This window comes from Suncus etruscus, chromosome 7, assembly GCF_024139225.1.
Source record: "Suncus etruscus isolate mSunEtr1 chromosome 7, mSunEtr1.pri.cur, whole genome shotgun sequence".
In the NCBI taxonomy this organism is placed as follows: domain Eukaryota; kingdom Metazoa; phylum Chordata; class Mammalia; order Eulipotyphla; family Soricidae; genus Suncus; species Suncus etruscus.
Window position 1 is genome coordinate 55792013 of NC_064854.1, and position 12767 is coordinate 55804779.

At 50.6% G+C, this 12767-nt stretch overlaps 1 protein-coding gene and 1 long non-coding RNA gene across 4 annotated transcripts in view; both read right to left on the reverse strand.

The window, feature by feature from the left end:
- The window catches only part of RALGPS2 (Ral GEF with PH domain and SH3 binding motif 2), a 443748-nt gene that overhangs the window by 185567 nt on the left and 245414 nt on the right, over positions 1-12767 (reverse strand). Inside the window, exons 16-18 of one of the 3 annotated variants that reach the window (XM_049776395.1) lie at positions 11449-11651; positions 10485-10572; positions 5469-6377 (exon numbers count right to left, since the gene is read on the reverse strand). In XM_049776395.1, coding sequence (XP_049632352.1) covers positions 6213-6377; positions 10485-10572; positions 11449-11651 — 456 coding nt within the window. In that variant the 3' untranslated portion in view covers positions 5469-6212. Of the gene's footprint in view, positions 1-5468; positions 6378-7874; positions 8496-10484; positions 10573-11447; positions 11652-12767 lie in introns of those variants that run through there. The other 2 variants (XM_049776393.1, XM_049776392.1) reach the window with 2 other exon arrangements.
- Positions 1966-3582, reverse strand: LOC126013557 (uncharacterized). Its single transcript, XR_007497534.1, has 2 exons — positions 3552-3582; positions 1966-3450 (listed from the first exon to the last, which is right to left on the reverse strand). It is a non-coding gene; the product is annotated as an uncharacterized LOC126013557 (long non-coding RNA).

Here is a 12767-nt window from a genome sequence, read left to right on the forward strand (position 1 = left end):
ATACCTCCCAATGTTCAAGGTTTACTACTGACTTTGCACTCAAGGATCACCCCGACTTTGCCTCCTGCGGCCTCCAGGTAAACTGAGTTTGAGACCCGTCTCAGAGACAGTACAATGGAGGGTGCTTGCCTTGCATGTGGCAGACCTGGTTTCCATTCCCTGCATCCCATATAGTCCCATGAGCTTTTCCAGGAGTGATCCCCAGGCACAGAGCTAGAAGTCAGCCTTGAGCACTGCTGAGTATAGCTCAAAATAAAACAAACAAAAAGCACCTAAGAGTGCAATGAACACATATCAGCCATTATTGTCCCCCAAACACTGAAATATACATTTGTCCCAGTTTATCCCCAACCTGTACTTCTACCATATTATGGACTGTGAAGAGGTTTTCCATATACAGGGCCAAAAAAGCCTTAAACTGATCTGTAAATAAGGCCTCAGAGTTCATTTTCCAGTTCCATGGGGTACTAACCCAGGTCTGGGGAGTCACATAGAACCTCTAGACCACTCAGCAATGCTGACCTCTCCCAGCATGGGCCTCAGATGACTCTTGCCAGAGAACTGCCTTTTTGGCCTTTGGGCTACAGGCCAAGAAACAGCAGCTCAGCAATGCAGCTAAGTGCAAGCATCTAGAAAGAGCAGCATATTGTATGTGTTCATGTGTATATGGGCACATCTCACTGTGTTCATACATAAGTGTGTGTATATGTGCATGCATACGTGTACATGTGTTTCTACGTGGCCACATGTAGTACAGGCACAGACGTGTATGTGCCTCTGGATGCTTATGTGTCCACGTGCATTCATGTGTTTGTGTGTGTGCATGTGCTTACGTGTTGGTGTTTATATTGAGGGGAGATACAGTGAGGTCGGGGAACAGAAATGATCCAATTTAGCATCTAATCTCATTGTTAATAAGATTCTGAGGAATATGAGGCAGTGACTGAGAATGGGACTATCCCTAACATGGGTATGAATGGGAGATAGAGGGAACCTAACCAGGAACTGCCTTGAAATATGTGGTCTCAGAGCCTGTGGCAGTAGAGGGACAATTGTGCTGATGGACCTTCCACCTTCCTTCCCTTTACTGGGCCAGATCTGCCCTAGAACATTCCACCTCTGACTTTGTTCTCCTCTGATACCGCAGATCTGTCATACCCTGCAGTTGATATTGGGGCCTGTGACACTCCGACTGAAATGGATGACTCTGGAGACTACCGCAGGACCTTGATGTGCTGGTCTGACCTGGGGTTCCTTCCCATACCCATGTTGTCTGTAGTGCAATGGGAGCCATCTTGATTGTTTTGACTCCAAGTAGAATAAAATTTGCCTCTAGGACTTGAGCTGTACAGGAGGCTTGATAATAACTTGTGCTGGGGCCTGAGAGAGGAATAGGGCAAGGAGCACGGGGTGCTTTTGGGAGGATAATAAATAAGAGAGGGGCTGGAGAGATAGCCTGGGGTAAAGCATTTGCCTTGCATGCAGAAGGATGGAATCCTGGCATCCCATATGGTCCCCTGAGCCTGCCAGGGGAGATTTCTGAGTGTAGAGCCAGGAGTAACCCCTGAGCACTGCAGGGTGTGACCCAAAAACCAAAATAAATAAATAAATAAATAAATAAATAAATAAATAAATAAGGGAGGCCCTAAAACCCCACACAGATTTGAAAGGGTTCGTTGAAAAGGGAGGCAGGGACAGCCCACTAGGTGTGGAGGGGACATTCTTTAACTAGGGGATTGCTTACTAGGGGGATTTCAAAGCCTCCACATGTGGAGTGTTCTGGGGCCCCCAGAATACAACCTGTCTTAGACATAGGGCCATGACGCTGTACATGAAAGTGAGCCCTCACCTACCAATGAAGTCCCTATGGGTTTTCCTTTTGATTCTTCGCCAGCTTTCCAACACCCTACATATGAGCCAGAGCAGCTGGACTGAGATATGTCAGAGAGAGGAGCCATGTTAGTCTGAAATGTTTAAAGTTAAAGTTTATTTGTGTTCTTTGTAGGAATAGCAATAAAAGATCTCAAATGTTATTTTCTCTATCTGTACATGTACAAGAACTGTCCAAAATTATTCACAGAACAAAAATAAATCTTCTTTAGAACCAACCCAGGTTGTGGAATGCAGGGAGGGGCACACAGACAGATTGATCTAAGTGCTATGAGCACAAAAATATGGCTTTGAAAATAAAAATAGTAACATCGAGGGCTGGGTCCTTCTAAGCTTCTCATGTATCTTTCTGGAAATAACAAATAAATTATTGGGAGTGATTACCGTCAAGGTTCATGTGGAATCTTACTGTCATAAAGGCTCCTGATGGAGATGTGTCACATCCAGGATGAGGCCACCGGAGACATGCCCCAGGGTGGTGGGGACCTATAGTCCTAAGCCACACTTCTCTCCTTGGTGGTCGCTGAATCCCTGAAGTGTCTAAACTGGGCACCCTGGAAATGACATTTTCCCAGGGGAGCTGAGAGGGAATTTGCTTAGAGACATCTGAACTCCTTGGAAAATGGTGCCTTCTGATCCTACCTGAGGCATCAGGGCTTTTGGGATTACTGTGCTGTTCATAAGTCATGTGATGTTCATGGGACCCACTTCTAAAGTCTAACATGAGATCCTTAGGCCTAGAACAGGTTTGGGAGTCCTGCCCCAACAAGGTCATCTGTGCAGGCAGCCTTGGTGCCCAGCTCAGGATTTTTAGGGGTGGCCCAAGACATCTGCCCTCCCTGGAACCTTCTAAGGTACCCGCTGGAGTTCATGCCACTTTCAGTACTTGGTCCTTCCCGAGGCTGTGTCCACTGAGGGGGTGCACACAAGAACCGCTTCTAGAATGGCACTGATCCGTTTGAAAATCTAGAGCCCCTTGGGGTCTTGCTTATAGGAAACTCACAAAATTTATCCTTCCTATGACCTATGAACAACAGATGTAGAAATGGAAGGGGAGTGAGAACCTCCCAGAAACTACCAAAGGGCCCCTAGTGTTGACTCTGCTCTGAGATTCAAGGTCACAAAGGCCTCAGGAAGGATCTTTCCCAGGGGCCAGCCCCACACCTGCTTTCCCTACTGCTCTGAGGGAGACCAGGGCCATAGATGGGCATTCGTGATCATTGGCTCCATATGCAGGGCCCCTCATCCAGGGCAGTGAGAGCTGGGTTACACAGGGCAATGCCACAAAGGCTCAGCAGAGGCAGGTGGCAGAGAAGTGGGGACTGAGCAATTCTGCACTTTGGCTGGCTCAGGGATGGTGACAGTGAGGCCAGAGTGTGAGGCCAGGACAAAGTGCAAGGGTGTCTGAGAAAGGTCGAGTGGTAAATTGGTGGTCCCCATGATGGAAGGTGACTGGAAGCCTTAGCTCCTGACCCTGCCTGCCTGGTTCTGGCCTTGGAGCTGTGGATTCAGTGCAATGAGCCTTTGCCTCCAAGGTGGGAACTGCCTGCTTGGGGTGTGCTGGCTAGAAGCCAACACACACACACACACACACACACACACACACACACACACACACACACACACACACACACACACACACACACACACACACACCACACACTGGCTAGAAGGAGGATAAGCTCTACACACATACACACACACTGGCTAGAAGGAGGATAAGCTACACACACACACACACACACACACACACACACACACACACACACACACCCTCTGCTTTTCTTCCCCCTCAGCCTCCTCCAGGGCTTCATGCTAGACATACTTCTGGCCAACACCCTCTATGTTCTCAAATGAAGCTTCCAGAACACACACACACACACACACTCTCTCTCTCTCTCTCTCTCTCTCTCTCTCTCTCTCCCTCTTCTCTCCTCTCTCATCTCCTCCTCTCCTCTCTCTCTCTCTCTCTCTCTCTTCTCTCTCTCTATCTCTCCTCTCTCTCCCTCTCTCTCTCTCTCCTCCTCTCTCTCTCTCTCTCTCTCCTCTCTCTCTCTCTCTCTCATCTCTCTCTCTCTCTCTCTCTCTCTCTCATCTCCTCTCTCTCTCTCTCTCTCTCTCACTCTCTCTCTCCTCTCTCTCTCTCTCTCTCTCACTCTCTCTCTCTCATCTCAGGGCAGCATTTGCGATGGGAAAAATTGGAGAGTGCTGAACCAGAGAGGCCCAACACCATCACCCCACCCACCCACTCTTTTTTTTTTTTTTTTTTTTTTGGTTTTTGGGCCACACCCGGCGGTGCTCAGGGGTGACTTCTGGCTGTCTGCTCAGAAATAGCTCCTGGAAGGCACGGGGGACCATATGGGACACCGGGATTCAAACCAACCACCTTTGGTCCTGGATCGGCTGCTTGCAAGGCAAACGCCACTGTGCTATCTCTCTGGGCCCCACCCAGCTCTTCTTACTCATTCTCTTTAACACCCTGGGTATCATGCTCCAAAAGGGACCCCCATACTGCTGGTTTCTCGCTGTAATCCCATCCCATTCTTTTAGGGTTGGTGGCCCATGGGTGATCCTAGCAGCACTGAGCCCATGGCACCCTGAGAAACCATTCTGGATCAAGACTGTTTTTCTCAGGGCAGCCCTACACTGTATCTCAACTGTTCTGCGCTAAGCTAACCATCCACTCACCATCAGCAATGTAGGGCTCCCTAGCCTGCAAGCAGGGTGCCCCCACAACACACAAGCAATGACCCAGGCCTCTAGGCAGAATGAATGGAATGTGGCTGGGCATGGAATAGGCCTAGGTTCCCCAGGCAGCCCCAAAAGATAAGGATAGGCCAGGTGGATAGATGGGGTCCCTGAGAGCCCCCTTCCCTTCTTCCCTGACCAGTTCTTAGTCTAGGCACACCCTTACTCCTGTGCCAGGCTTCTGAGGCCACAGGGCTATTCTGCTCCCCATTTCCCTTAAAAACACCTGTTGGGATCCAAGACACAAAACCAGCTCGGGCAGCTCTCTTGAGAAGTGGCCAATCCAGGATAAGCAAGAATTAGATCTGAGACTCAAGGCCGCTGGGACACTGCATAGAGCAGTGCAGGGTTGCAGGCATCTAGGCTATGCATTCACTGCACACCACTGATGATGATATGTGACAAATGTGTGTAGATGAAGGAGGCATTTCCCTCCTCAGCACCTGGTGGCCTCACCCGGACTGGCTCATCTACAGCCCCCTAGACTCCAGCTCCTGCCCCAAATAGCAGGAAAAAGAACATGAGGAGGAAGCGAAGTCAGGAGAAGGCATGACTGCCTGGGGTAGGCCTGCCTTGACTCCCCAGGGAGCATGACCTATGACCAATGGACAGATTGATGGAGAGCAGAGGTCCCCAGGAAGCATCCCAAGATTTCTCCCTGGCCCATTAGCCCTTTCCAACTGGGAGAAAGGAGGCTGGTTTCTGCTGGCTTAGGGTCAGTAAAAGAGGCCAAGCTGGTGACTTCTCGGCCTGCGACAGAAAAGGGCAGAGGGTACGAAGAAGTGGCCAGTATGGAGAGACTATCCACAGCAGAATTAACTCCAGAGAGGAAAAAGAATATCCTTTATTACAACTGGGATCTGAGAATGGCTCCTGGCATAAAAAGAGGCAGACAGATTGACCTCAGGAGCATGAGAGCAAAGCTCTACGGGACAGCTCCTAAGAGTATCTTTTGGAATGTTCTAGATAGAACTCTTTAGAACTGCACATCCCAGTGTTCAGGCTGTCCATCTGAATAGGCCTGGCCAGGCCAGGGGTGAACTTTAGTTTTGTTTTGGGGCTGTTCCCGGTGATGCTCAGGGATCACTCCTGGCAGTGCTGTGAATTGAACCTGGGTTGGCTGCACAAGGCAGATTCCTTCCCCACTATTCAATTGCTCTGGCCCCAGTGGGGTGAATGGTTTTGTATGGACCCAGGTGCTGGCTTGTGTTTCTATAGGACAAAGTTGCACAAAGTTGCCAGAATGAGAGGCTTTGTAGAGTGGCAGATGAATCCCTTCTTTCAGTGTTTGAACCTGCCTGCACTTCTCATAACCACAGACGCCTGGTCCCCAACAACCCACCGACCTCACTCACTGCCCTGAGTTCCACTAGCTCTCCCTAGACACTGCAGGCTCTCAACAGGGGGAAACAATAATACAAAAAAAAAACAAAACAATAATTACAAAGATCATCTACATTATTAACCTCCTTCTGGTATATACAGCGGCGTCTTCTGTACACAGCCAGGCACCGTATTCCCTAAGTACAAAGCTTAGGCTCCCTTACTGCCTCCGTCCTGTTTCCTTTGGGCAGTCAGCAGCTGCTGTTCTTGAATTCACCGTTCTCCGTGATGGATAGCTTGGTGGGGTTGGTTGGGGAGATACCGTTGCGAACCTGCATGCTGTAGCGTTCTTTCACCTGTGTCAGTGCACTCATCAGCCGTGTGTTGGCCGAGTCCAGGGACACGATGCGCTTTTCCTACAACACAGCAACAGGGGCTCGGTTCACGTGGCCATGCTGCATCTGACTGGGGCATGCAGGTGCCCCCTTCACCCCATGCAATGCTGTATCTTGACCTCCGCCCACTTGCTCGCTTTCTCTCGGCCTCTGTCTGCTCTCGTGCCTTTTGGTGGGGAATGACCAGCGACAATGATCCTTGGGGACACTAGTCTAGCAAATCAAGATGATAACTACCGGGGGATGAGGCATCACCCTGCCTGACTGCTCTTAGTGTTTCTGGCTCAAATTGAGACTTAGAAATGGGAGAGGGAGGGAGCTGCCCCAGGTTCCTCTGCATTGAGATCTTCAATGATAGAATCTCAGAATCCCAAAGAGGGGCTTCAGCCACATGGTGGGTTCAAACTAAAAGCAGTGCAAGGTGGCAGGTGGGGTCACCAAAATAGTAAGGTGGCAATGGCAGGGCACGTGTGGGGGCAGCCAGAAGCACATTGGGGGTAGAAGGAGTGACATGGGGACACCAAGGACACACACAGGGACATGTACAGGGACACACACAGTGATACAGTGCTCCTAGACTCATTCCAGCTTAGGGGTCCTCAGGAACGGAGCCCCAAGGTGGGGCCATGTTTATTGGACTTTTGAGTCTCTCAATAAATAGGTGGTTTTAATTTTAGAAGTTGACAGCAATTACTGCATGCACTCACCAACAAATGACTGGGAGAGGCAAGGGCACTTCCCCCAGCTGCACTTGGCTTCTCAAGGGAAGCAGATCTGTTTACTCTTCATATCTTTAATCTACTCATGATCCATGACCTGGAAATGGTGAATCTATCTATTTTATATACTTTGGGGCATGTACAAATATACTAGGTGAGGGGCCAGAGACAGCTCAATGGGCAGAGTACAAATTCTATCTGGGGGGCAAAAGTTCAAGCCCCAGCAACACTGGGAATAATACTGAGCACCACCATGTGTGACCACCACCCTCTAAAACCAAAACAAAATCACTCAAGGGCCAGAGAGATAGTATAGAGGGAGGGCGCTTGCCTTGCACGTGGCCGACTCCAGTTCGATTGCTGGTACCCCACATGGTCCCTCAGCACCGCCAGGAGTGATCCCTGAGCATAGAGCCAGGAGTAAGTCCTGAGCACCTCTGGGTGTGGCCCCAAACCCAAAATAAATAAATAAATAAAAGGCAAAGTAAAAATTGATAGTAGGGCAATTAGGAGTAAGTTAGGAGTAAATGAAATAGTCAGGAAGTTGGCCAGTATGTGCCCAACTACTTTAGATCTCCATCCCCACTTGGGCCTCTACGCATTGCTAGTGAAGGCCTGGAAGGCCCCACCAACTCCTTTGGGCTTTGCAGAGCCCCAGAAGAACCACATTCTTGGGACATTGAATTGACCTGCTAGCCCCCATAGCCATGAATCACTGGTGACTCCCCAGCCCCCCAGTCCCAAGGACTCTTGAGCATCACTTATGAGGCTCTCTATCCTAACCCCCCCCAAAAATGCTAGCTGATGGCATTTATTGGGGTCATACAAGTAGATGTGTCTTTCTTGAAACTAATAGGTAAAATTGGCAAATAGCAGAAAACAAGAATTTGGGAGCTAAATAGGATGACCTGCCCGTAGTTAGGAATGAATTCTAAACAGAAAAAAAGTTCCTATACTTATATTTTAAAAAATATTTTAGGAACAAGGATCAATTATTAGTCCCCATGTACAGGGTTTGCCGTGGTCTAAATGCTCGAATAAGACATTCATAAAAAAATATTTCATTCGTAAAAGGTGAAAAAGTTAAGGGAAATTTTGGTTACTACTCCCCAGAGTAGGACAGAGAGTAAAAACATATACCCAAAACAGACATCCCAAGTAGACAAACTACCGTGGTCATCTCCCTGCCCCCACCCAAAATCAAACAAGGGAAAAGAAAGTTGAGTCTACTGGTGATTTGGTTAAGTCAAGTACAGCGGTAAGAGGGTGGCCAAGCCACCTGGTCGGGGCCTGGAGTGCAAAGCCAAGCGTGTGGGCCACGGAATGGGCAGGAGGCTGGGCACAGGGTGGTAGGGCTGCTTAGCTAGAGGACAGACAGGGGTTACTTGCCTGCTGGGACAATCTCATCTCCATTTATGACCTGTAATTTAACAAGCGGAGATGTCACTGCACGGGAGCTAGGCTGCCACAAAAGCCATTCTCTGCTCTCTCTCTGGGCTACGGGGATGGGGTGTCAGGAAGGGACCAAGGCCAAGCCCAGAGTGGGTGGGGGGAAACCTAGAGCTGCTGGCAGGGGATTTGGGGAACTGGGGCTGCACTCTCAGTGGTAGAGAGTAGCTGCACAGGCTCAGAAATGGCTGGGGTTGGGGTGCAGGAAGAGGGAGACTTATGATCTGTGGTTCTAGAAGGGACTGCGGGGCTCCCCCAAGTTTCTCTAGGGAGATATGATGGTCTGTATGGGACTCAGTCTGGGGTGCTGATGGGGTCTGGATGGGATCTGAGCTGGGAGCTGTTCTAGTGGTCAGCAGACACAGCTGGAAGCTGACCTCCAGAGACTGAGAATCAAACTTCTGGGAGACTGCCTTGGGTTGTGAACTAAAATACTGGGCAGAGAAGCCCACATGGTCAGAAACTCTGGGGCCACTTTTTTCCTACCCCGGAAACTCAGGCCTCCTACTCAGCTTGGTGGTCCCATCCTGTCTTCTTCCTGAGGCTACAGTGCCTGCTCACCCCCATAACCTGCTTGGCTGTCAAAACAGGCAGGGAGTCTTCAGAGGTGGAGACAGGAAGCAAAGCTCTGGGCCACCAACCCTAGTTACTGCTTAGGATGTACAAGACTGAGAGTGACTGCATCTGCCTGACGGGTCTGAATGCTCCCTCAGAACCAAGCACCACAGCTCCTCACTGTGTGGAGCCATAGAAAGGGGTGGCTCACCAATCCAAGTCTAAGCTGCCTCATTATTTCCCGAAAGCTTCTGGGCAATTCTCTCTAGTATGGGTAGAGATGGCACCACCTTTGCTGTCCAGCCTCCCCCTCCTGGGGCCCCCAAGGGAGTATGTTTAAAGGTCAGGGAAAGCCATGGGTGTAATTCCTGACTCTCAGGTAGTTTAAGTGTCAGAAACCAATTTCACAAGTCCAGAACATTCTAGCCGTGCTGAGTGTGCCTCAGTTCCCATTGAGCTAGGGAGCTGGGAGGGTGCAAAGGGATAGCAGTACCATGAATTGCTACAGGTGCGTGCGCACGGGGGTGGGGTGGGGTGGGTGGTTAATGTCACAACACATGCAGGCATGCTGCCCACTGGAAGGCAGATAGGGGAGCACAGAGCCAGCAGAAGCCAGGCCCCACCTGTACCAAGAGATCAGGAACATGACCTGAAAGAAGAGATGGCTGGCTCCAGCAAGCAGGGTGGCCTGTGAGAGTGGACATATAGTGACCAACCTAGCCAGGTACAGACTGCACTGGCCTGTCGTTGGCCCTGATTTTAGAGAAACCACCAAAGAAACAGAAGGTGACCAGGCCCTACATTGTGCTCCCAATGGTTTCACAGTCCAGTCCCTGCATTATGCCCATTCACTCTTTTTATTTTTTGGTTTTTGGGTCACATCCAGTGGTGCTCATGGCTTTACTCCTGGATCTGTACTCACAGATCACTCCTTGTGGGCACAGTGACCCTATGGAGTGCTGCGGATGGAACCTGGGTTAGAGGCATGCAAGACAAGCACCCTCCCTCCTGTACTGTTGTTCTGGCCATCTTGCATGTCCTTCCTTAATTCAGATCTAGGAGGATACAATGCCTGTCCCCATGTCTGGGACTAGCAGGCAGGGCACTTGATTGACAAGACTGTGAAGTCACAGCCAAGTGATGACTACTGGGGATGATTAGCCAGGCACATGCAGGGGATGGTCAAGCAGCAGGGCCCCCCATGCAGCAGGCAGAGCGCTAGAAACATGGTCACCTGAGGGGACAGTCAGTAGGGAAAGCCACAAGTCACAAAGCAAACCCCCACGTCTCAGGAAGGTGGTGCCAAAACTTCCCAGCAGTCAGGCCTTGGCGTCTACAGGGTGGAAAGGTGGGTATAGGAGTGCACCACTGGTTACAGACACAGGCTGGACATAAGCCTACTCACCTGTGCGTCGATGATCTTCTGCTTGGCGTCGATCACCGCCTGCATCTCAGCGTGGTCCTTCTTCAGCTCCTCCTCCACTGCCATTAGCCTGCAATGGGAATGGGGGTTTAGGGAGGGGCCACGTGCAGAAGCTGCAATCTCACTAGAAAATCTCAAATCAACCAATCACCCCCATGGCTCTTGACCTGGTGCACACAGCGTCTGAAGGGAGCTCGAAAGCAGAGACTGGGCCATGGAGCCACACTACTCTTATCTGGGAGCACTGCTTCCTCCAGCCTCTGTTCAGTGTGTCCTAAAATGAGTCAGTCTAGCAAGCTGCTGGGTGGAGGTGCCCGGGTTCCTTGGTGCTGGGCCCCACACACCCTAATTTCCAGGGCTGGGGCCTGTGTCCTCAAAGGTACAGCAAAGGGCTGAGGCCTGAATCTGCCTACAGCTTTGAAGTGACCTCCTGGATATTGGGCCTTTTCTTTCTGTGGGGCACACCTGGTGATGCTTAGGGGTTACTCCTGGTTCTACACTCAGGAATCACTCCTGGTGGTACTTAGGGGGTGCTGGGATCAAAACCGGGTTTGCTGCATTTAAAGCAAGCAAGCACTTTACCTGCTGAACTCTCTCGCTCTGGCCCTACTGTAGCCTTTTTTTTTTTGGGGGGGGGGGAGGCAACACCTGGTGATACTCAGGGGTTACTCCTGGCTCTGCACTCAGGAATCATTCCTGGCTGTGCTTAAGGGTCCTTATGGTTCAATGCAGAGGATCAAACCCAGGTTAGCTGCGTGCAAGGCAAGTGCCTTCCTTGCTTGGTCCCCATAATGGCCTTTTTTGGATGGGCAGGAGGGGTCATGAGGTAGTCTCTGAGGCCAGCACTGTCACTGGCTGACCCAGGTTCTGAGAAGTCCCCGATTCAACTGGTGCTCGATGAGGGTGTGAAGGACCTCCCTGACCCAGACCCCACACATGGACCCACCTACTGATAATGCCCTTCATCTGACTGTCCTTCTCCTCCTGCTGACGGCGCAGCCGCTCCTCACTCTCTTCCAGCCGTGCCTTGTACTCCAATAGCAGCTTCTGCATCTGCTGCTCCTGCACCAGCAGGCGCCGCTCATATTCTTCCAGCCGCCGGCTTGACACACGCAGTCGCTCTTTCAGCTTGGCGATCTCCTGCTCGTACTGGGGGGCAGGGCCAGGGCACTGGTTCAGACTCAGAAGGGCTGGGGTAGAGGCAGCCTGCACTTTAGGTTCCTGATCTTTGACATTGTCAGTGGTAGAATTTTTTTTTCTTTTCGTGAAGGGGAAATGGGGATCATACCCAGCAATGCTCAGTCGCTCATGGAGGTGCTTGGGGGATGGAACCAGGACTCCTACATGCAAAGTATGTGCCCTGGCCCTTTGAGCTCCCAGGCGCCATCTGCCTGCTTCTAAGGTGCATTTTCTATCTTAGTTGGGCAGCCCAGGCCTATGAGCCCTAGATCTCTAAAATGAATGAGAGATCTATAGTCTGTCTCTGTCCACAGATTTGAGCAGGAGCAAGAAGGAGCAGACCCCGAGAAACAGCAAATTCTTGGGATTCTGTCTGCAGAGGGGCTTTCTGATCACCACCCATACCACTCCAACTCCTCAGCATGCAGTCCTGCCCTCTGGAAAATGAGCCTTGGAGAATAGCATTCCTCAACCAGGATCCCTGGGAGCTTTCAAGGGGGCCACAAGTGACCACTGTGTTGATGGGGTGGGGGGCGGGGGAGCTTATGGGGGGGCACAGGAAGAAAATGAGGGAAAAAAGGGGGTCACTGGGAAAAGGGGTGAAAAGTTTAGTGTCTTCAACAGTATGGGTCATAAAAGTGTGGGAATTGTCAAATATTGTGATAGTAAAAGGTTTCTGAATGGGCAAAGACCAAAAAAGGATTCAAAATTCACTGCTTGGGATCAGACAGCAGGGAGGGTGCTTGCCTTGCACGTGGCCAGTCCGGGTTCAAACCCTACCATCCTGTATGGTCCCAGAAGCCCATGCCAGGAATGATCCCTAAGCACAGAGTAGGAATAACAGGAGTAACTGAGCTCTGCCTGGCATATTCCCCAGAAGAAAGGACAGTTTTACTCCCAGGGTACAGTGAGTCTGGCCATGGCTGGAGACTAAAAACTAATTGAAAGAAACACAAAATGCTTGTGTAAAAGGGGAAGAAAGGAAAAAATGATCCCAGTTGTGGCAATAGGCAGGAGAAGGAAGGGAGCAGGTCCCCATCCAGGCAGAGAGACTCCCACAGATTTATTCTGTCCTTCGGGCAAACA